At 40.2% G+C, this 23,697-nt stretch overlaps 4 protein-coding genes and 1 long non-coding RNA gene across 29 annotated transcripts; 3 read left to right on the top strand and 2 right to left on the bottom strand.

Annotated features, from left to right (window-relative positions):
- The first annotated feature begins 107 nt into the window (after positions 1–107).
- Positions 108–3,403, top strand: LOC144476312 (uncharacterized). Of its 7 annotated transcripts, none has more exons than XM_078193064.1 (9): positions 108–252; positions 1,103–1,197; positions 1,264–1,441; positions 1,519–1,886; positions 1,952–2,221; positions 2,289–2,480; positions 2,576–2,794; positions 2,884–2,997; positions 3,120–3,403. In XM_078193064.1, exons 2-9 carry the CDS (start codon positions 1,123–1,125, stop codon positions 3,216–3,218), a joined length of 1,515 nt encoding a protein of 504 aa, XP_078049190.1. In that variant the 5' UTR covers positions 108–252; positions 1,103–1,122; the 3' UTR covers positions 3,219–3,403. The 7 variants fall into 7 exon arrangements, with proteins under 7 accessions (XP_078049190.1, XP_078049189.1, XP_078049191.1 ...); XM_078193063.1 differs by having other exon boundaries at positions 1,019–1,197; XM_078193065.1 differs by lacking the exon at positions 108–252 and adding an exon at positions 269–744.
- Positions 3,404–3,863: 460 nt separating this feature from the next.
- On the bottom strand, positions 3,864–6,037 carry LOC144476314 (uncharacterized). 3 transcript variants are annotated; one of them, XR_013494998.1, is made up of 3 exons: positions 5,903–6,037; positions 4,214–5,743; positions 3,864–4,107 (listed from the first exon to the last, which is right to left on the bottom strand). It is a non-coding gene; the product is annotated as an uncharacterized LOC144476314 (long non-coding RNA). The 3 variants fall into 3 exon arrangements; XR_013494997.1 differs by having other exon boundaries at positions 3,865–4,372; positions 4,451–5,743; XR_013494996.1 differs by having other exon boundaries at positions 3,867–4,372; positions 4,446–5,743.
- Positions 4,378–12,839, top strand: Ork1 (open rectifier K[+] channel 1). 10 transcript variants are annotated; one of them, XM_078193048.1, is made up of 9 exons: positions 6,860–6,999; positions 7,139–7,315; positions 7,402–7,921; positions 8,937–9,113; positions 9,315–9,692; positions 9,818–10,080; positions 10,210–10,371; positions 10,487–11,731; positions 11,794–12,839. In XM_078193048.1, exons 3-9 carry the CDS (start codon positions 7,780–7,782, stop codon positions 12,691–12,693), a joined length of 3,267 nt encoding a protein of 1,088 aa, XP_078049174.1. In that variant the 5' UTR covers positions 6,860–6,999; positions 7,139–7,315; positions 7,402–7,779; the 3' UTR covers positions 12,694–12,839. The 10 variants fall into 10 exon arrangements, with proteins under 10 accessions (XP_078049179.1, XP_078049180.1, XP_078049176.1 ...); XM_078193055.1 differs by having other exon boundaries at positions 7,139–7,777; positions 7,838–7,921; XM_078193056.1 differs by having other exon boundaries at positions 7,139–7,921; positions 9,818–9,835; positions 9,935–10,080.
- Positions 12,840–12,989: 150 nt separating this feature from the next.
- Positions 12,990–16,327, bottom strand: Hisrs (histidine--tRNA ligase). 4 transcript variants are annotated; one of them, XM_078193058.1, is made up of 6 exons: positions 16,109–16,327; positions 15,417–15,725; positions 14,709–14,918; positions 14,398–14,619; positions 13,798–14,299; positions 12,990–13,725 (listed from the first exon to the last, which is right to left on the bottom strand). In XM_078193058.1, the coding sequence occupies exons 1-6, from the start codon at positions 16,202–16,204 to the stop codon at positions 13,253–13,255; spliced, it is 1,812 nt and encodes a 603-aa protein (XP_078049184.1). In that variant the 5' UTR covers positions 16,205–16,327; the 3' UTR covers positions 12,990–13,252. The 4 variants fall into 4 exon arrangements, with proteins under 4 accessions (XP_078049184.1, XP_078049185.1, XP_078049186.1 ...); XM_078193059.1 differs by lacking the exon at positions 15,417–15,725 and adding an exon at positions 15,045–15,197 and having other exon boundaries at positions 16,109–16,317; XM_078193060.1 differs by lacking the exon at positions 16,109–16,327 and adding an exon at positions 15,045–15,197 and having other exon boundaries at positions 15,417–15,555.
- A 1,148-nt stretch (positions 16,328–17,475) lies between these two features.
- Positions 17,476–23,551, top strand: LOC144476599 (E3 ubiquitin-protein ligase SIAH1). 5 transcript variants are annotated; one of them, XR_013495053.1, is made up of 6 exons: positions 17,476–18,035; positions 19,282–19,631; positions 19,717–19,956; positions 20,033–20,225; positions 20,300–20,535; positions 20,607–23,551. XR_013495053.1 is itself a non-coding variant. In XM_078193714.1 (6 exons), the coding sequence occupies exons 3-6, from the start codon at positions 19,403–19,405 to the stop codon at positions 20,475–20,477; spliced, it is 840 nt and encodes a 279-aa protein (XP_078049840.1). In that variant the 5' UTR covers positions 17,476–18,035; positions 18,302–18,539; positions 19,282–19,402; the 3' UTR covers positions 20,478–23,551. The 5 variants fall into 5 exon arrangements, 3 of the variants coding, with proteins under 3 accessions (XP_078049840.1, XP_078049839.1, XP_078049838.1); XR_013495054.1 differs by having other exon boundaries at positions 20,300–20,797; positions 20,875–23,551; XM_078193714.1 differs by adding an exon at positions 18,302–18,539 and having other exon boundaries at positions 20,300–23,551.
- Positions 23,552–23,697: the final 146 nt, after the last annotated feature.

The raw sequence follows: 23,697 nt of genomic DNA, 5'->3' as shown, positions 1-23,697 counted from the left end.
AGATTCTTTCATAAAAAGAGAAGGCTTTTGAGAACGTTAGAATAATTCAAGATTATTCAAATGTTAAGTTTCTCGAATAAAAAGGAGTTGTTTTGCGTGGTTACATTAAAACCGTATGAACGTATGCGTCTTACGATACCGTGCAGCGATCTTAAACGTGAGAAGGGTATAGGGTATCGATCATAGTCTATTTCACTTCACAATGTAGCTTCAATGAAAAAGTTCATGCTCATCGTAATTGATTACCTAATGGTGTGTAAACGTGATTCAATTTTTCTATGTTATCGCGATTTAGCAAGTATTGTTGTTATATTATTCGGTGTAGATATATTTCGCGGGTATGCGTGTTTATGGGTAATATTTCCCAAGATTCTTTGGCACAAAGCCGCGAGGCTGCGCGAAACACCGAGAATCGAATTCGACGTGCGATTCGTGCGAGTAGGAAGAAGATAGAAAAACGGAAACAGAAACAAAAGACTTTCGAATTTTACATGAGATTCGTCTGATTCGAATTAATCGCTGTAAATCGTGTAACTTCGAAACTGCTGCGCGTGTATGTTCTCAAGGGCAAGAAAAATGGCGAGTGTCGTTTCTTTAGCAGCCGTGATTTCGCGCGCTTCGCTATTCAATTCGTTTTTCCGGCTTGTTAATGTCGTGTGTCGTGATCGCGACTGCGATCGATGTTTCCAGTAAATTTCCTGACGTGCCTGTAAGACAACAGGTTTCTTCATGTTGTTTATAATGGTACACGATTTCGGTTGTTGCTATCGTTACTTTGGTGTATATGTTGTATCTCAGTTCGTGTTACGATTGTTGCGAACAGCTTCTAGTCTCCAAAGAGTCTCAGAACCCTCCTAATTGCCATCTGTCCATTTCCCTTCTTCAAATATACTCAACGCAAAAGAAAAAACGTAAATCGTTAGATATGATTTCATCGATAACAGAAACTCTGGTGTAACGAAGCGCGAATATTTGATAAGCCGCAGACAAACTGTTGATGAATCCTATTTTAAGACAGATGTTTACCTGTGGACACGAAACTAAGACTCAAAATAATGACGCGGATCATCGGAGATCATCGCGAAACATTGTTTGTTCGCAGCTCTGGATTCATAACGAAATATGTCGGCACAAGGCACGGAACTTACAAATTGCCTCGTGACTCGAGATGTCGAGACAATGTTGGACGAGACACAGGTAACAAAAGCTTTTAATTTATTTTGAAAAGCAATTTCAATATCTTGGTTATGTCTCGTTTTTCAGGGCAACCGTGCGGATATTTTGGAGTGCCTATCAGTTTTAATTAACGAGGATAACAATGGGAATGGTCGAATGCAGGAATTAATATTGGATGAACAATTGTTGAGTGGTACTACGCTGACGGCTGTAACATTACCGGATGGAACTCAAGCGTTCATGGCAAATAATTCCAACAATGACGGTTAGAAACACAATCCCTTTTTACTTATAAAAAACAGTCATGAAGATAAAATTTTTTTCTTTCTTTGCTCTCAACAGTAGATTCAAAAAATCAAACGACTTTAGAATTAGATAATGGAGATACCATACTACTACGGGATGTAACAGAATTTACAGATGGTAAGTCGCTTCAGTTGGAATTAGATCCGGCAATGTTGGTGCAAGCATGTAACACTACCGTAGAGAATGAAGAGAATACCTATCCAAGAGTGGAGTTCATAGATGGAGCAGCTTATGTGGTAACAGGTCATCTGGACGTTGGTAAAGATCTATGGGAAGTTGACAGCAGTAAACTTACAAAAAAGGACTCTAAGATTTTATTAAATAAACTGTCTGTGTCGAGGATCAGACATCCCTGTCCAAGGGAGGGCTGCTCGAAAGTCTACAGTACTCCTCACCATCTTAAGGTAAGACATTCTTTTGGGTATAACAGTTTGATCAAATTTAATATAAAACGATTTGATTAAAACAGGTACATGAACGATCACATACTGGCCAACGACCATATCGATGCACCTATCCAAAATGCAAAAAGAGCTTCTCGACAGGTTATAGTTTGAAAGCGCATTCGCGTACACACACAGGAGAGAAGCCTTACAAATGTCCAAACGAAACCTGCGATAAAAGTTTTAAAACTTCGGGGGACTTGTTGAAGCATGTTAGAACGCACACGGGAGAGAGACCTTTTTTATGTCCGTTCGACGGTTGTGGTCGGTCCTTCACAACGAGCAATATTAGGAAGGTAAAGAATTCGATCGAATCGCGGCCAGTGCTTACTAATACCCGACACGATCTGTCGATTAAAACAGGTTCACGTGAGAACGCACACCGGTGAACGCCCGTACAAATGTACGCAACCGAAATGTGGAAAAGCTTTCGCTAGTGCAACTAACTATAAAAATCATATTCGAATTCATTCCGGCGAGAAACCTTATGTTTGTTCGATCGAAAATTGTGGGAGAAGATTCACCGAATATTCTAGTCTTTACAAACACCACCTGGTAAATCTAGAAATCATCGTTCGCATCAATACGATAACCAGAACTGGTACAATTCTATTGCTTAGTTCCGAACAACGTATTTTTCTTATTTATAGGTTCACACTCAGCAGAGACCATTCGAATGTAAAGTTTGTTTTAGAAGATACAGACAGAGTAGTACTCTTATAATGCATAAAAGAACAGCACATGCGTTAGTCGATAACGATGATAACGTGGACGTGTTTTTCCAAGAATCACCAGAACCTTCTGGTAGAGCCAAAGATAGGCGGAAGATGAACGTTCCGCGAGAAAAAATGGACAGTCCTTCGTTAAAGGTAAGGCAAAAAAGAATTTGCAACTTGAACACGTTCAAAAAATCTTCTTTCGAAAACCTGATTAAATTTGACTGTTTGCGTTATGGAAGGTTGCAGGGAAAGAGAAACAAATTCAAATTCATTCCAAAGGACTCGACGATTTGCACGATAACGAAACACAGATATTATTAGTCGGGGATCCTTCCCAAATCGCAGCGTTACAGGTTGGTTGAATCGATCCTTTATTTTTTCTTCTCTTCTACTTCTCTATGATACTTTTTTTTCTCGAATTGTACCCAACTAACAAAATAACACCAGCTGTTTCGGGCATTCGTCGTGTTCACAGAAGATCGAGTTGAATGGTGGATTCGACGAGCCTGTGATCGACACCTCGTTCGAAGAACTGAACATAAAGATCGAAGACATAGAGCTCGGATGGCATTAGAGCTTTGTGCTTTTCGAGCTTAAGTGTGCGTGGTCGAGCAAACCACGTTTATTCGTCTCACAGATATTCGATATTTTCCTCTTTTAAAATAAAATCGATTGCGATTTCGTTGCCTTTATTTGTTCCGGGAAACTTATTTTCACTGTATAAGAATAAACTACTTCGGTACCTTTGATTAACAAGAACTGAAATGTTTGACATTATTTCAGTAATAATTCTCCAAAAACCATTAGTCTGCCTATCTTTTTATTAACATACGAATCTGTGTGGATGTCGACAAACTTGTATCGACAGTTGATTTTTTGTTCAGGCAAGTTTGGATCTATATTTCCCTCGATTCTCATTCCGTATTTCGTTTTTTTATTCGAATCTTGTCGCTATTGACCTGTTATATTATCGGGAAAAAATTCTTTGCCGCGCAAATGATTCAATAATCGTTTAGAATGCGAATATTTCGTATTACGTCAACTGAAAATTCTGCAATGCTAATTCCTTACTGCTCAACGCAAATGAAAGAAGTATACATATTGCTTTAAATACGAACGTAGATCGAGGAGCATAGATGAAATTTGACTTGACGGAGAGACATGAAAACAATCGCCGGCAGGTTTTCGTAAGCTAACAGGCATTTCGTTCGGATGTGATCGAAGACTGTAGACCAGGACTACGACAGAAAGAACTACTAATCGTTGTTAGCATCGATTTACTAATCAAACATTTTTATTAACACGTCTTGTTACCGGTTCTGGATTTTCTAGAAGATCCGTATCAGTCATGGCTGACCGGTCCTCATCGAATATTAATATCTGGTGCGCGATTCGACGGTGATCGGTGATCTTGTTTCCATTTCTTCCGGTGTCCGTAGATTTCCTCGCTTTCCTAGTATTTCCTATATATTTAAGTGGAAATATTTTATTTGATCGTAATTTTTTTACCGCGAAAACGATGGGTTAAGCCATTATTTAATAGATGTCTCCTGTCTTCGGTACGCTTACGAAATATCTCTCCGTGGACTGGAGTTCCTTTGAAAGCGTGTATTTGTAATATTAAATCATGTTCTGCGAGCAAGCGGTCCTTGTTCCTGACTATTCTCCCACCAGCCAAAAAGTTGTTCGCTCTCGATTGCCGCCAGACTACTGTTGGGACGAGTCTCCCTGCCACGAATAAAAGTTACGCGTGTTTTATTCGAAAAAGAAATCTTAACGTTACATTGCTACTGCAGCTTACAATACCAGATAGTTGTCGCCGTACTCTCAACAAATTTGTATCAGTAGGATTAATGGTAAGATTCTATTGATATAAGCCGATTGATGCCAATACTGCCGATACGGTCTACGCTTCGTCATTATCAGAGCGGCGATCTAACATGGATTTCGCATCGATACTGTTTCCCCATTTGACTTGAAAATGTTTAATATCGCTTCGCTAAATTGTATAATTTATAACACACGAATCTATCGTAACTCGTGTCTGTCGCGTTTCAATTTGAATATCGTCGCGAGAAAATATTTTCGTAACAAATCCATTAACGATACAGGGAACAAACCTCATCATCGGGTTCACAGTTCCAACAGTTAGCATACGCGTTTATATGTATATTCTTTCGTATAGTACGTATGTATGTATGCGTTGCTCAGATTCCAACAGTAGACGGGCGTAGACGAGTTTAACGTTTAATTCATCCATCGCATCGCTGGCGGACGACCCAATTCAGTCGACAGTCGTCATGTACATTGGTTCATGCACGTTTCAACCTGTTTCGTCGTTTCATCATACATGCGCCACTTTCGTTACTTCTCGGTGTCGGTGTTTTCATTTTTCGGGTCTTGAGAGTCTTTGAGCCTTGAGCCGCGCGTGACCAGGTCGACGCGACGCGACGGTGGTACGATCGAAAAATCTCATCGTAAAAGTTCGTTAAAACTACGAGAACTTGTCGATACTGAGAAAAATCGGGGATAGTTTCGAACCCTTGTTGTTGCTCGAACAGCTCAACTAATCCTTTCCGAACAAACGATTGATCGAAATAATACACTGAGAATGAGAGGAAAAAGCGGAGGATACATGATGATACGCGTACGTATGTGCAAAGACGCGTTCGACGCAGCAGTGACCGATGTTAACGCGTACTCGTGGACGTGGTTATTTTCTTGAAAATTCCATATGCAATTTACGCTCGCTAATTCTTTGCCAGCTGTTTGGGAACACTTCAGGGACTATTCGCGAACTCTTTCCGAACAGTTCGCGGTCTTGGTTTAGGTATGTACCTGTTATTTTCTCTTGTATTCGTCGTGCAGAAAGAGTTGTCTCTCGATACTTTCGCGCTAGGATCGAAACATTATCGAACGTAAGTCATTGTTTTACTTCTGATAGCCCATTATCGAAAGCACTTTGCTTTTGTTGGTACAACGATTGGTTAATCCACGTTTATTCGGTATCTGTTCCAAGATTGTTTGCCTGTGTAAAGAAGATAAGCTCTTCCTTTATTCGTGCACGCGTAATCTCGGCTGTGTCCGCGCTGCACAGATCTACGAAATCAAGAAGAAATTAAGCGGTTTGGTCAAGATCGAATTCATTGAAGAGGCACAATCTTTGCGTGTACTCTATCTGAATGATCTCCGACGCGAAACAAATCGAGAGAACGCGAGAAAACGCGAAAGAACGAATCCTTCGATAAAAGTACTTACGTTTGATTCGATGCCCAAGGGGGGATACCGAGACTCGTTAATTTCATGACATTGTGCTTCCATAGCGGCGATTTTAATAGAACGTTCGTTGGAACGCGCGTGATCTTGTTAAGTTTGAAAAGGTCCCTCCGCGCGCGTGCACTTTATCTACCGTGAGGGGTCGGTCGTCAAAGACTACTATGCCGATGGTGTCTGAAATTTTTCATGATTTATCGTCGCGTATGCATATCGAATTGTAATGTACGCGTTCACTAATTCCGTGAAGATACGAAATGACGAAGATGCAGGAAAAACATGGTCGCAGACGTATAAGCCAGTACCGAAGGGAAAACGGCTCAACAAACGAGCGCGAGTACAAACGTGTGTTTCTTTGCGCGATAAATCATACGTGCGATCGATCTTGTCCTTCGATCTTTCAACCAGTAGAATATATTGCGTTTTGCGAAGTACACGACACGAGTTACGTAAAGTGCAGTGTCGACGAAGGGAACATTTTTGTCGGCAAGCGCGCTCGGTAGCTGTGAAAATTGTAGTCACGCGAGACGCAGAAACGTCCCCAAGTCTATTTAGTTCTGGACATCGAAACGATCGGTATTCACTGATATCGCGTTCCCGCCGCGTCCGAGAAAAATAGCCGATTCAACCGTACGAGAAACCGACTACCGTCTTCGACCAAAGGTATCATTGTTCAGAAGAGTTCGCTTTGTTCCAGAAAAACTTCCCGGTATCGAAAATTGCTCCATTATTACGGTTCTCGAACCGTTTGTTCGCTAATCTCTTAGACAGAAAGAAACATTAATTGTATGCAAACATTTGCATGTGCATCGTATATACGTGTTCTGTCTTCGGACCTCGGTGTAGTTTTGTCTCCGCGTGGCTCTGTCCGTTCGGTTCGCCATCCGATCCAGCTTATTCGTCCGGAGCCGCCAGAGATCCGATCGTTCCGACGCCCCGGAAACTTCGTAAATCACGGGAATCACTGAAATCTCGGAGATCTTTGGAAATTTCGGGACCGGGCGAACGAACGGTGACCGACGAAACGTTGCCCGCAGCTTGAATCGTAGTATCAGATGTTTCGGATGTTACGTGTCATCGAGGTACGGATAAATTTATTCGATTTTACCAACGCGACGCGGACACGCGTTATTAATTAATGCAGTCGGCGATGACGCGACGCGGTATCGCGACCCTATCGTTTCGTTACGTTTCTAAACAAGATTAACGTTTCTCTTTCAGAACTGTTGCAGATCTTTCGCGGGACGACACGGAAATGAAGGAGCTCGAAGTATGAAAACCGAGGAGCATTATCGACAATGATTAGTTGTCGACACTTAAACTGGTATCGTGTATCTAAAGGCGTCTAAATCCAAGAAGAAAAAGAGGAAAGGAGAAGAGGAGAAAAGATTTTCGAAGGTCACGAAATCGAAGTCTAAAGAGCTATCATGTGATAATGTGTTGCCGTGTCGTAGCCTACTTGACCGTCCGTAATCTGGTTTTAGTGCCGCGGTAGTAAGAATCGCGACGGCGACAGCAACAGCGATTCGCGAATTTGCTGGTCCACCGCTCGCTGTCATCGATCCAGCTGCTATTCCGCCCGATAAGACCGGGAGAATCGAATCGCGGGTTTAACAACCGAGAGGATTGTAGTCGAAACGAATTCGGAAGGAACAGCCGCCAGATGAGATTGAACGAATATCCACGTTGTTCTCTGGAAATAAATCTTTGCAGCGGCTACTCCTGACGGTCGTGTTCGCGTTCGCGTGCAAGTTCGCGTTCGCGTACGCGATCACGTTTGAATAACACTCCGTCGCCTCTGCCGCCTTCGCCATCTTTGCCACCTTCACCACCTTCACCATCTTGGTCACCTTGATCGAAGTATGTCGAAGAAACAATGGATGGTCCTGCTGATGCTGTTCTTGACTTACTTACTACTAGGTGCCTCCATGTTTTACCATATCGAGAGCCCCCTAGAGATCAAACGCGTCGAAAAGGCCAGAAATGAACGCATCGAGATCAATGGTGAGCATAGATGCTCTCATCAATCTATCTCCTTTGTCGTTACGATTCGATATACAGAATAGAGTAAAATGCAACACGGCTTCGTCGCGGCATCTCCCCGTTGTTCGGCTCTGGTTCGATCAAACATGTCTACGACAAAAAACGAATCATCCGTCCGGTTGTTCCCATAAGCCGTAAGGTATACGTATTGTTCGCGAAATCACCTCGTCCTGCCGCTCCTTCGTGCTATTTGTCCGGCAAATTAACTGTTACCATACCACCGCTTCCAAACGTTCTCTTTCCTCTTGTTCGGATGTTCGTGTACGTCGTACGGACGTGTATATGTTTTTTTGTTTTCTGGACAAAGGTTCGTCGCTAGCTGGTTGCACCAAATACAGCGCAGCGCAGCAATTGCTTTACCCTTTACAGGTGACACGAACGTGTCGGGTACAATATAATTCACGCATTGTACAACATGCGTATATGTCCTTTTTCTTTAGTCTTTGGACACGTCGATACCACCGCAATGATCACTCGAAAGTCTCGATAGAACTACCTATCCTCGTAATCGTTATCGTCAAAAATATTGGCCAAAGTACGTTTTATCGGATCCAGATCGATAAGCTATTCCACAACGCGTCGATTGTGCGCGCGAGTTAAGAAATTCTCTATTTGCTTTGCTTTTCTCAACTTAGCGATGTAACACAAATCGATCGCGACGCATCCCGACGCGTTCACCTTTCGATTTTGCATCTCCCCTCTTTCGCTTAAACATGTGATCCGAAAAATTGGAAAGAAACCATAACCGACGGGCAACGAGACGGTGCGCGTGCAATCGTACGAATGAATTTACACGTTGCCATTATAGTAATCGATGTACAGGATTTTTTAATTGTCGGAACGTCGAGTGCGCTCTTGACGTAAAATGCAACCAACGCGTGCAAATGTTTCTTGCGATTACGATCGTAATTACAAACGGGATTAAGATTAGATTTAAAAAAAGGGATTAAGATTAAGCTGCGGTTTACCTTTTCAGCTTTGCTTCACGAGCATTACATACCTAGTCACCACCATAATCACGATGAAATTCTACGAAAATTGAGCCGCTACTGCGGAAAATCTGTCTACAGTTATGCCGAAAATGAAACGGACTACTTAAGTTGGGATTTTTATAATAGTTTCTATTTCGCGTACACCGTTGTCAGCACAATAGGTAGGTACATGACCGATAACGACGACATTGTCTTAATACGATACGTACGAGAGTAAAGTTGTGATCGTTTTAAGATGTTTAAGATCGTACGATAGGCACGATACAGATCGATCTATACCAATCACATGGCAATATATCGATATCGTATGCTAGTTTCTCTCGGGAAACTAATTGATGCATTAATCTTTCTGTGTGTAATAGGTTACGGAAATTTGGCCCCAACGAATATGCTCAGCCGCATCTTAATGATATTTTACGGCTTGATAGGCATACCAATAAACGGAATTTTGCTGTCGCAACTGGGTGAATTCTTCGGGCGCGTATTCGTAAAAGCTCATCAGAAGTACAAATCGTACAAGAACCATGCCCGCGACAATTACTGTCCTGGGAAGCCGACGTTGCCAACGAGAAAACTTGGACTGGTTGCGCAGATATTCGTCTACCTGATACCTGGTTTTGTCATGTTTATATTCTTCCCAGCATTTCTCTTCTGTCATTATGAACGTTGGGACTACGACGAAGCCGTTTATTACGCTTTCGTCACGTTGACGACCATCGGTTTCGGCGACTATGTGGCAGGTCAGATCACGTCTAGTCTTCGAAGACGTCCTTCCTTCTTACGCATCCTTTTCATTACTCTCTGGTCTCTACGCTTTCCTCCGTAACACCTTCGCGAACTTATTTCGTTGTTTCGCATTTGGCAGGAAAGGACAATACAAAAGGTAACGGGTTCTTTTTCATTTTATACAAAATATTTCTGATTTTTTGGATTTCGTTCGGACTGGGATACATCGTTATGATCATGACATTTATCGCTCGAGGTATGCGCAGCAAGAAGATCACAAGGATCGAGCATAAGCTGGCGGTTAATTTGAAACACACGCAGAGTAAAATTTGGAATGAATTTAATAAAGAGATCGATTATTTGCGACGCGTGTTCAACGAACTACAATTGTCCAAGGTCAAGGTAAAGGATCGCTGTTACAATTCTTCGATATTTCTAGTTGTTGTTTAAATATAAATCTAAGACTGAATCTTCGCTTCGTATGCGTAGACTTAACAAGTCTAAGAGTTAATTTGGTCCATTTGCTTTCAGAGGGTGTACGTAGACGAATGCAGTCAGGAGATTCCACGAGCAAAATTCCCGCGAAGCAATAGCTTCCCCGATCTTCGGGATATTTTGCACGGTGGAAAAGGAAGCGAGTACATTGCTCACCAGAGACCGCGACGCCGCGCGAACAGCGAAGTAGTGCCAACGGTAAGAAAGTTTTATTCAAGAGTAAAAACATTGCTATCGCAGCTGTTACACTACTTACATCAATAAATAAATAGATAAATAATATATATGTACATATATCGATATTGTTGAACAGAGGGATCCTATAGCACGGGTCGTCTCCGAGACAGATCTCCAAAGGATCGACAAGACTGCAACATTTGCCAGCCACGCGATGGTCCAGCCGGCAGAATTGCTGGCGAGATTGGTTAACATTCTCGGTTATATGCCGCCGGCCACCGACGACCTCGGAGGCGACTGCTCGAATCAGACCACATTCGTTCAACAGGAAACCCCTGCGAGACGCAGCATCGCCTCCGGTAAGATTGACGACGGCGACGCGAAAGATGTCTCGGCTTCGGAGAAGAACACGTCCAAATTCGGTGGTTGGACAGTCGGTCCGAACGATCGAATTCCACGGCATCCGAGACCTCGATCGAGGGCAGCCAGCGAAGTTCGGCTCTACGAAACGAAGAAGAACGAAAATCGGCACGCGGAATGGACTTGGTCCGGCGCAACGGCTTCCAGAACGATACAAGAATTAATGAAAGCAAGGATGAAAGCGGATGCGAAAGACCGCGGCGATGGCGACGGCAATCCTGATAGTGACGGGAACGCTTACGGTGACGGCAAAGGCAACGTCAAAGATCAGAAGTTTTCCACGAAACTTCGAAGCTTTTCGTTCGCCAAGTCTGTTCCGAAGGCACTGATCTCATCTGGTCCTTGGAAGCATCGTTTTTCGATCAACGCGGTGAAGAAATCTTCGGAATCCGAGCAGAAGAGTAACGGAGAAGAGGCGGCCGTTGGAGTTTCAACGCTCCGAGGTGGAATACAGAGTGTCGACGATACCCGGGAATCGAATGCGGTCTCGACCTCAAAAAGAAATTATTACACGTACACCGGCACTGCTACTGACCGTTCGGAAACGGAGAGCAGCAATTTGCTCGAAGAAACCAGCTTGGCCGATTTCGTTCGAGCCCTATCGTTTCTACAGGCGAGCGTCGCCACCACGAGAAGCTGGGCGACGACGGAAACTGGCGGGGAAGACCGCGCTCAGGAAACTCGTCCCCAAAGAAAAATGGGGCTCGCGTCCCTGTCACCGCCAAAACTTCCCAGTCTGTTCACGCTGTTCTCGTCCTCTCCGACCGGATCCGCAGGCCCGAATAGTAAATACGACCGAAACGCGAACGCAGAGGTTGCCCCCACTAATCGGGATACGAGAAGAGGAAGTTTAGCTTTCGGTGGACCACAGATCCCGAAACCGAGACGATTCTCTTTAAGGCCGGTTGTGACGCCCACGAGTCCTCCGACGCCACCGAGAACACCATCGCCTTTCCTACCGGTAAGTCTCTGTTCGCGATAAATATCAGTTGATCCTTCAAAACGATTTCTCTCTCTTGACAGGATTCGCGCCAGTTATCACACGAGAACAAGTCGACATTTCTGTTTGAATCACCCAAGGAACCGTTAATTCGAACGGAAGGCGGTCCAGGTTTCTCGTCGCCAATTATACCGTCCGCACAAAATCAAGCACGACGTTTCTCTTTGCGTCCAGCACAAAATCAGACCAGCGTTCCAACAGAGGAAACCACGGTGACCGTTCTACCTATGGTGAAACCTTTACCTCGATGGAAGGCCGGTATGCTACAACGGCAGATCGGTCAAAAGAATCTGAGACGTCGCGTCAGAGCATTTAGTCTGAGCGACGTTCACGTTGACGACATCATGGAAAAGCTCGAAGATTCGGGACCATCGCCGCGCGCTCGCGAAACGAACAATTTCGAGACCGTGCTTACAAATTTTAAAAATGCATCTCCGCGAACAAACCCGATAACTGCCGATCCACACGCCATTTCTACTGAACGTACGGACCTGTCGGTACATACGACCGATGCGGCGAAGAAACGGTACGCGTCCTTTACGCGAGTACCTTACACGAGCAGCCGATCCGTCGACAAAACCGTTCGAATAGTTGACTCTCGTCTACCGTTAATCGATCGGAGCACGATTTCCAGTGAATCGTCGTCTTATCAACAGCAACAACAATCAGAGCGAGCGGAAAGCAAGCAGGATCATGTAATTCCCGTAGAGTCGCCTGTGTTCGCCAGTTCTCAAGACATTACTGATGAAATTACATCGCCTCCGCTAATGCAAGTGAAAATTGAGAATCCTGTCGGTGAAGCAACCGCTTTTCCGCAGAGTTCTTCATCGGTAAACGCAAAAGTTGATACTCGCTCGGACGATTCTATTCATCTTACGGAACTGAAGATAGAGAAGTCCAATTCTCGATCGCACATATCGTGATATGATAATGATAAATCATAATCTCTTTGATTTTCATTCCATCCATTTGCAACGCGCGCTTTCCAAGCTACTATTCGATGTCCGTGTTCGACAATAGTAAAAAAGTGACCACAGTCTGCATCGATGATTTCAATTTCTCAGATCATCGACCGTCTCGTGGTTATAACCAATGAGATTGAAAAAAAAGAGAAAGCCAAGTAAATCGAATAATGAAACCCCGATACCGGCGTGTTACTCTACCGCTCTGAAACACGGTATCGTTTCGAGAGGGAAGTCACGGTATCGTCTCACAGCGATGCCATTCCTGAAACGATTCATGTTTTATTCAACCATTCGTTACAATAAATTACGTAATAATATTTCATTTATACAGGAACACCAGTTTCTCTTCCTTTTTGGTGCATGTTCAAACAAAGTAATGAACATAATGGATGAATAAGAAATCGTTGAAACTGCACTGAATGCACTGAAAAAAGAGAAAGGGAGAATTTCTTTCTCTTTTCCTTGTATGTTTGGTAAAAAAGTACTATTCCAGTAATGCGCTAAATTTTCAAATAACTCAAAAACTTTTTAGTCTCTTTCTTAGTTCTTCGACCAAGTTTGCCCTGGGAATTAGAACCTCGGCACGAGACGTAACTTCCCGCAGCGTTACTTCACCTCGGGCCAATTCCCCTTCACCGATTATTACGGCCAACGGAATACCATTCTCTTCGCAGTGCTGTAACTGCACCAGTATTTTCGCGTTCTTTTTATAGAAATGTTCTGCCTTTAGTCCAGCGTCCCAGAGATCCGACACAATTTTCATCCTTTCTTCGTGCAAATTCTTTTGCGCGCTCGCCACGAAAACTTCGACTTCGGTAGTACGTGTTTTTACACCCACTCGATTCAATTTTGTCTCCATCACACTGAAAATGCGTTCAATACCCAGCGACAGGCCAACGCATGGTATCGATTTGTGCTTGCTGTCAAACATTCCAACCAGATTATCGTAACGGCCACCACCAGCGATGCTACCAACTTCGATGCCGTCGCCTACAAATAAATGAAAACAAAATGATTTTTCTCCATTTTTACAGAAACACGAGCACAGAGCATCAAACTCACCCGTCAATATTGCCTCGAATATCACGCCTGTGTAGTAATCGAGACCTCTGGCGAGACTAAGGTCGAAATGTATCTTGTCCGCCACGTGATAAATATTGCAGTATTTGAATAACAATTCCATAGCGTCCAGACTTTTTACGACAGCATCGTGCTTCATAAGCTTCGAATCTTTCCTCAATTCGGCAACGAGTTCCTCACCGCCAGACTGCGACACATATGTACCAATTTTATCGACGATCGATTCGCTCAGTCCTCTCTCTTCGACAATCTCTTTTCGAACTTCCAACCAAGGACTCTTATCGAGCTTATCTATGGACGAGCAGACACCGCGAAATTTGTCCTGCGGTACACCACATACAGCGAATATGCCGTCTAACAACGATCGATGATTCACTTTGATCGTGTAAGGTCCCAGGTCGAGTAATTGCAGAACTTCCGATATAATACGTAAGCATTCCGCGTCAGGAATCATGTGATCGTACTGACCAGCAATATCAAAGTCCTTTCAATAACAGTAATGAACGTTAAAAACCACAAATTCTTTTTCCAATGAATTATGAAACTATGTGCATCGCCGATTATTATTTACACTTCACTCACGCATTGATAAAATTCCCTGTATCTACCCTTCGTCGTAGCCGGATTGTCTCTTCGATAAACCTTAGCTATATGGTACCTTTTGATGTTGGAAATTTTTCCCATTGCCAGATACCTGGCAAAAGGAACAGTTAAATCATACCTGAGGGCCAAAATTTCTCCACCCTGATCTTTGAGATCGTAGATGAGTTTTGAATCCTCACCATACTTTCCAGTTAAAACTTCCTAAGACCAAAAGAATATATGTATTATTTCAGTACCAAAATTTAGACTTCAACGAATTGCTTTGTACTCATAACTCACAAACTATGTACCTTTAACTCAAAGACAGGCGTGTCTATAGTCTCTGCTCCATGTCTTTTAAAGATGGTAATAATTTTGTCCAGAACCCCCAACCGTACAGCCATCTGCTCAGGTCCATAATCCCTGGTACCCTTAGGGGTTTTAAGAATCAGCTTGGAAGGCACATTTTTTTCTCCCAACTGTGCTTTCAGTTCCAACAACTTAGAAACTTCATCCGCTATCTACTGAAAGCAAATAAGGCAAACTATAAATGTATTCCATCGATATGTTTTGAACCAGTCAAACAACTAGATTATCGCATCACTCAAATCGTGCTTAATCCGAAATCTCTTACTACGTTTGCATACCTTATACCCCGCAATTGAATTGGCGGCGTGACAACATTGTCGTACAGTCAGGATGCAATTGGTCCGTGCAAGACATAACATCCCAAAGGAGACAGTCATATTTCAAGAACCGGAACGAAAGAAGAAAAGTCCGCCTCAGTGTTGATTATCGAACTACCCGAAAGAAGAAACGGTACTATGTGAACCAGCTGGCAAGTAAACGCTATAAATTACATTATGTTTTAAATGGTGCGAAACAACTTTTTAATATCTCCGTCGTCTATCAAATTTTCCGAAACTTTGCAACGACCTAATGAATGGAAGACATGCGAAGGAAACTAGATGAACCCATAATTCATAGCGTTCTTGCTCAGAAATAAACAATAGCCTCACCTTTTGGTCAATTGAGTGCCGTTCAAACGAGCTATAAGCGTTTATACGATCAACTTTTTTCATCAAAGGAGTTACTGGTCCTTTCGGTTGGGAAAACGCGACACGTTCCGCTTGATCGAAACTTCGTATATTTGTAAACCACCTTTTCAAGTGTAACCATTTTGAGAGCCGCTCGTCGAAGGTAGCACAGAAGTTGTACAATAGAGCGTCTTTAGTGGTAGGCACCCAACCGCAAACATAACTAACCTCAGCAAAATCGTGGTTTAGACTCTCCAATTCTGTTTCTATGTCCCACGAATTCGTTAAATCCTGAGGGACGGAAAGGGATCCGATACTATGATCTTCGAAGCAGACAAAACATCGAAGATCGTACCTACGTCGCCAGAAGAATCGGCGAAGTTCATGTCTCGAAAGGAAACGTGGCAAATTAAAACTCGATCGGGGAAAGATCAGTTCTTGTAAATGGTAATCGACCGTGAGTAACAATCAGAGGTATTTAATGTTATCATGCCGTATATACGTATATGTATATCTAAAGTGTGCTGACAATTTTTTATTTGCACATGGTCGCAAGAATTGGTCAAAGTTATCAAAAGGCAATTCTTTGGCGTTCGCAATGAAAACGATTTGCGACTACACAAAAAGAATAATGAAACTCGACCATATGAAAGCATATAAATACTCGATCGTACCTCGGTATCGCTGGCTTTCGCGGCTTTCAATTTGCGGACAAGATCTCCTTGTTCTTTCACACGTTCCAACAGTCTTTCTCTGATTTCGTCAGCCATGGCAAGTCCTCGATCCACCTCCGTCCAAGTCCGATACTAAACGCAAACGTCTTGCGCGGCGTCGCATCGCTATGCTTTCAAATACATGCAGGTTATATCCGTGTTTCACTCGGCATTCACTGTGGTAAGCGCTGGAACAGTTTATGGCGTAACTAATGGTACAAACAGACTGCGCGATCTATGGTAAAAATGCCCAAGCTACATACATACGTATGTATGTGCATAAGAGCTTAGAGAAATCTGTGTTGTGTTTAAGAACCTAAATCGACTATCGGTAATTTGGCTATCAGCTTGAACGTTTTGCCACTACTGCAATTGGCGCTGTACAGATTTTAAACGGTGCTTCATTTTTTCCCCAAAATAGGCGCGACCATCGCCCGCACATAACAATACAGAGTGCACAGGATCGACTAAAAATATTAATTATATATGGCAAAATTAGGGCATTAGTGCTTTCAATTACTTTTAAACTTCTTTTTAGGACAACTTATAAATTTTTAAGGGTCAATATATTTAGTAGTAGAAGAGAAATTCATAGAAAGAATTTAGTATTTATGAAGAACATACATATGTACATATGCACTTCTTAAGAGTGTATGTATATGGGTACATTTCTCTCGATGCGGTGATGTGTGCAATATGAACACTTAGTCACTATGAAGCACCGTTGCTGTGAATTCCCTCAAATGTCACATGACTCCATCCGTGATGTCACGGATGAGCAGTTCAGCAAAGTAGGGGTAAAGGACATCAGGATTGAAAGGGATACTCTCATGTTTGTGATTGGTCCTATCGCATCGGTCGATTAGGCTGCCCTCTACCCTTACTACGCTCAAAACTTATCCGTGACGTCACGCATATAGTCACGTGATATTTGAGAGATTTTACGGTAACGATACTATGAAGTTGTTAACACTTATGTGTATGAACTGGCCATTAAGTGACGTATATAAGAAAGATTTATTGTCGAAGTATGTAATACATACTTTTGTCTAATGCAAAATTTGACGAATCCTTCAATTACTAGTCTATGGATATTGACGAATATAAGTCCGATACATATTTTATGCAAAATTAGTTTACATGAATTCATCCACTATTTTGTACTAAATATGTATTCTATAATGGTTATCCAAAATGTGGAAATCAATGAAATGTAATAATATTTCCAAGAATATTGTTAAAAATAAGCAGAAATGTATGTATGAAAATATCAATACCAACGGAGAAAGTATTTGTTTGAAACGCGGCTTAAATCTTGGTAATGGCAATTGCATGCGTTGCATGGGTGTAAACGAAAACGAACAGACATACAGTCAGACGGACAGACAGCTGCAGTGTCATCACCTTGTTGTGCGTTCTATTGTACGAAACTGAGCTTTTAGTGTCGGAAGTTCAAACAGCAACGAGCTGTTACTATGTCTCAGCGAAAATTGATAAAAATCACATCGCGATCAATGTCGCCTGTTTGGCCAAGTGGATCCGCGATGTAGCCTCTCTTTCATAGTCGATTTCATTCGCGTTCGCGATTTATTCATCATCGATGCACCGAGAAGAATCGGATGTATTTCGTGCAACATTTCCGAAACCGAGTCGCATGAAATCTCCTGCTGTTGTCCTCCCAACAACAACACTTGTTTACCGTTGTGTCACCCTTCGTCGTTACATACGACGTTTTCATCTTCGTTTAGTATCTTCGTTGTCATCATTATCAAGTGCCTTCTCTATCCCTCTCTTACGCTCTTGATTCACTACTTTCCGATCTGAATCGCGCGAAACCAAAGCGTATGCAACGAGTGACGTACTAATACATTTGTCAATCCAAATTCCGGTAAGTCTACAAGCATGTATATATGTACATTGTATACATACATACGTACTTCAAATTAAATTAGCACTGTAATTAACGCAAAAATTTTCTTACGATGTAAATTAGACATTCCTGTAAAAATGTTGCAATGAAGATTTTATTGGGAATCGAAATTTTTTATGTTAGAAAATCGTAACTAAGTTTTGTTTGATCCGGCTTTTTAAAAATTTTTCTTCACAATAATCGTATGTTCTTTTGTTTGTCGTATATTATTTATTTGTTGATAGCTGATTCGTCGTGACTAACGACTCACAACTGGCTTCACAGTACTGGCCAGAAGATTTTTACTCCGCTCGCTGTAAAGTTTCCGGGATAAACAGTTCATTGAGGCCGAAATACGTTATCGTGTGAAAATCTCCTGGGTTCCAATGACGAAAAGCTTGACAACCTTAACTGTTCAAAGAATTTATACAAGACGATGATAATTGACGCGCACGCGATAAATGGTTACACGATCGATGCAACGTAATTGTCGTTACTTGTACCACTTTATCGATACAATGTTAGAAATTAAACTTTTTTCTTGTTGGACGTTGTTTAAATCGCACGGATCATCTCTAAATTCCAAGGAACTGTATACTCTTCAAATAGTAATGAAATCGGCGAACAGCTAATTTTTTTTCGTTTTTTACTTAACCGCTTGTTTTCGTGTGAAATGTTTACCTAATAGCATAGGTGAAAAGTTTAGTTACCTCATAAAATTTATTCGCAAAAATGGAATTTCGCTGTAAGCAAAACATCGGTATGTTACAAACGTATATTTATTAGATAATATTATATTATACTATAGATTAACACAGAAATTACTTTGAACAAGATATGTATTACATCATGGCAAGCATTGTGTGAATGATTCAAATGTAAATGGATACACATAAAGCTACTCTGGGTAGAGCTATTTTTATAATTTTATATATACGTTTGTGAATAACATTAATCAATATTAAAATAAAGCATGTAATTAGCCAACATATTTTTCCCACATACATATACATGCAGGATATCTTACTGGCTATTATTATCTTCATCTATAACATTTTTTGTTATCCAAAGTAAAAAATGATACATTGTAAAGTTACTTTTAAATTTATTTCGTGCTTTTGATTTAAGTTTAAATTTTAATTTATGTCCCGTATTTCAAGCTTTTAGAATGTATCTTTTTCTACAGAGGGTTTCATAATATTATTTAGGTTACAATCATTTGCAGATATGAGGTGGATTATTCATTCCAAAATGCACTGCATTTAAGAGGCATCTTGAATGTAAAAGAATTTCCTTGTTGACAACAGCAAAGTGTTGCCATTTGGTACACAGAATTAGAGGAAAAGATGTCCCAACTAAGTGTTAGTACAGGAAAGAGAGGGAGGAGTGTTGCAAGCTCCTCTGCATCAACTGTATCATCTCTAAGTAGCTCAACTGATTTGGCAAGCCTATTCGAATGTCCAGTTTGTTTTGATTATGTTCTTCCTCCAATTTTACAATGTCAGAGCGGACACCTTGTTTGTAGCGCTTGTCGACCAAAGCTTAACTGCTGTCCTACCTGTAGAGGTCCATTAGGTATGTAGCCTATAATATAATAAAATTTGTAGAATTTGTTATAATTGTAAATTTTAAATATTGCATTTGGGTATGTTTTATATAGGTAATATTCGCAACTTGGCCATGGAAAAAGTGGCAGGCAATGTAATGTTTCCTTGCAAATATTCAACGAGTGGATGCACAGTCTCTTTGGTGCACACTGAAAAGGCAGATCACGAAGATGCATGTGAATTCCGTCCATACAGTTGTCCTTGCCCAGGTGCATCTTGCAAATGGCAGGGATCTCTTGAACAAGTTATGTCACATCTATTCATGAGTCACAAAAGTATTACGACTCTTCAAGGTAATTTTATAGTTAGATGTATTCATAGACGCATTCGGAATTAAATAAAATGTTGATTGTACTGTGTTTCTTGTAGGAGAAGATATTGTTTTTTTAGCAACAGATATTAATCTTCCTGGCGCTGTGGACTGGGTAATGATGCAATCCTGTTTTGGTCATCATTTTATGCTAGTGCTTGAGAAACAGGAAAAGTATGATGGACATCAACAGTTTTTTGCAATCGTTCAATTAATTGGATCGCGGAAGCAAGCAGAAAATTTCGCGTACAGGTAAATACGGATTGTAATAGTATATTCTGTCGTATGCGTTGGACCGATTTAATTGAATTTTTGATGTTATTTAGACTAGAATTAAACGGACATAAAAGGCGTCTGACATGGGAAGCTATGCCGCGTTCTATTCACGAAGGCGTTTCGTCCGCAATTTTAAATTCAGATTGCCTTGTGTTCGATACGTCTATTGCGCAATTGTTTGCCGATAATGGAAATTTAGGAATAAATGTTACAATTTCCATGGCATGAGGAAAGCTGGAAAAAGCAGTGTGAAATCTTTTAAATGTATTCGAGCAGTCTTTGGATGGTAATTTCATCTTCATGCCGAGGATTGGCCGTTATGTATATATATATATAACATTTTTTACGTTACCACAGATAAATATTAGCAATACGGATGTTAGAAAATGTTTGGAATGTGTTGATGAAGCACAGTAATCAAACGCTCAGTTACAGGACCTCTCTTTAGAAGCTTTAAAGTGTACTTGTATGTGATATTAACACTACATCACGAATACGATAAACAACCTTTCTGTATATTTATGCTGACTTGAAAGCTTTGACACCGGGTAAAGCATCGATTCCAAAAAGTACCTGATACCTATTGCATACTGACACGTCACGTTCTATTTGTCTTCTTTTACAGAACCAGTTTTCGTAAGAACGATTTCTTTGATATTTGATGATTTTCGATAAAGGATGTGTCCTTCATAGAAGCAACGATACATTTTATAAAAAAGATATAGCTTTCTCGAAAGATCTGTCGTGATCTGTTTACACGTACGGTACAGTACGATAATGCGAATAAACTCGAAGCATATACACGATGAAATCTCTGTCTTTATACGTAATTTTTCTTACTGTATTATAACTGAATTGAACGCGCGTTAATTACACATCTGTCATTATTTATTTTCATTTAGGAATTTCATTCGCTCGAATATTTATAGTCATTTAATCTTGTTTATATTAATAATTTTAGAATGAATTTTTTTATTTTAATGAACTTAATTCGGCTACTTTTTAAATCGACTTTATGATAAATTGAGATTTATTTCATGCCATGTTGCATTGTAACTCCCTATTTTTCTATGGTTTCGTAATGTTTCTTCATTCTTTATACTTTTTGTGTATTACTACAGAAATACTTTACACTATTTTCAAATATTTTGAACATGGAAAACAAAAATCATATCAAATCAAAAGCTAGTGATAAGTTTGTGAATACCCTGGGAACGATATACAATGGTTGCGATGTGCTTAATCTGACTTCTGATTCGAAAGAAGGAATCAAAATATTACCAAAAGATGTTTTGCTTAGTACGTGACATGAATTGATCTATTACTCACAGCGAGCATTATGGTGATCAGTAGTACTTTTTTTACAAGCATTGATTTCACACAAATGTAATGCGTTAAAATACTTGTATTGGCAATACATACACGGGAACACGAAAGTAGTTGGTATACGATAAGCTGGTGCAAAATACTACAATGCATAGAGATCAAGTTGTGCAGTTTTATTATTTTTTACTAACTTCGAAATAGACGACGAATGTAATGTGAAGAAAGTAAGAATTTTAAGAATATAAATTGATCGAATTGTTGCACGGTAGCTTTATGGATATCAGTAACATTGTATATAGATTATAAGTTGTCATTCTTGTAAAATTATTTGAATGTTGTCTCTTGGAATTTACATAACAAATTTATGATTTGGTGTAATTTGATTTTCGACAATAATTCCGAAAAATGTGCGTAACAGAATAAAGACGTAAGACATCAGAAATGTGTAAACTAAACTTTACTTTGCTGCAGTGTGATGGTTACAGGTAGTAGACTGAATAGACTGAAAGCGATGCGTTTAAGCAGAGTTAAAATTCTACGAGCTTGACCCCGATCAAATTTAAAATTTTAAAAGACTTGAAGGAATTTCGGGAAAAATGATCGGCGGAAGGTTTCCGATAAATCCGATTAAACCAAGAAGGCGACAACGTTGCATGAAAGAGCGAGTTTTTTGCGAAAAAAATTTAAAAATTTGTCAATAAACCGCGATTCTTTGCCGGCGAGAATTGTCGCAAATCGTGCTTATACATAATGTGTATAGGAAATATTGAAACATTCCAGGCATCGACAAAAAGTTACTGTAAATAGAGCAAACTTTATATGTGATAAAGCTATAAATTAATTAATAGTGTAAATTGATAACGCCAACATGCATATTATATGAAGTTCAAAGGAATATGGGAACCAATTGCATGTTATGCATATGTATAAGTATATATAAATATATAAGCGTATATGACCCTTAAGTATATAGAAATGTATTTATATATATGTATATATATGTGTATAAGGCTTATACGATATAACATTTACGTTTATGTGAGTGTATTAAAGAAAACATTTACTTTTAATAGATTTAAAGTTGGAGCAGTTTTGGCGGTTACTGGAAAAGAAACATTTCTACCTAATTTTCACGTTAGTTGTTATTCGAACAGATTATATGTGAATATCTTATTCTCGTCTTATGCTTACGATGCACCAATGAAACAACAAAATTCGCACAGTTAAACACTACTAAATGTATCGGACGATGATAAACCGTTTCGCTACATGAAAGCTTGGTCATACGGAATAAATGAAACCCGGTCTGGTAAAATGTTACAAAAGACTAAGATTTTGTTGAACTATCATCGACAAAAATCTTATAGAATATTAAGGTGCGAATTGCAACTCGATACTTCGTCGATAAGATTTCTGTAAATATAATTTAATGAACTATCGAATTTAGATGTAATCACGATGTAATATTTAACCGTTTATTACAGTAATTTATTCTTACAGAACAAGAATAACGGTACACGGTTACTTTTAATCGATGCGATCATTCAAAGTGCTTTATTTAATCCTTTACTGCATAGAAAACGAAAACTTTGAAAATGAAGACAGAGAAATGAAATTTGTGAAAGTTTAAACTTTAAAGATATATTAAGTTTTACTTGTTCTCAGAAAAATTTAGTAATTCTTGTTACTATATGAAACGGGCTAAGTGAACTTGCGACAAGAAGTAAATAAGTTGCGGTAAGGGTTTAATATTGGCGACGTAGTCAAGGCAGTACGAATTTATTGTAACTTTTGGTTTACACCTCTTACGTATTTACAATTATCGTACTATCAGTTCGATAATTCATTAACGATTACGTATAAAATTATGAATCAGTACGTTTATACTTCGATAACGACCGTATTAGCGTAACGTCGTGAATCCTGTTCCTAAACATCAAATAAATTTGTTATTAAAGTAATAATTTTTAAAACTGTATAGTAAAACCTTCAATTAAGATTAACAGTATATTTAGTTATATATATTATACGTGTAGTACGTGCAAATACACGTACATGTTATCAGTCTTATTGAGAAGATCAATTAGCAGATCCGTGAAGAATTAGTTTCTTTTATAATTCA

The sequence above is a fragment of the Augochlora pura genome, chromosome 10, assembly GCF_028453695.1.
Source record: "Augochlora pura isolate Apur16 chromosome 10, APUR_v2.2.1, whole genome shotgun sequence".
In the NCBI taxonomy this organism is placed as follows: Eukaryota; Metazoa; Arthropoda; class Insecta; order Hymenoptera; family Halictidae; genus Augochlora; species Augochlora pura.
The sequence above is the reverse complement of the archived record's forward strand: the minus strand, read 5'-3'. Positions and strand labels throughout refer to the sequence as shown.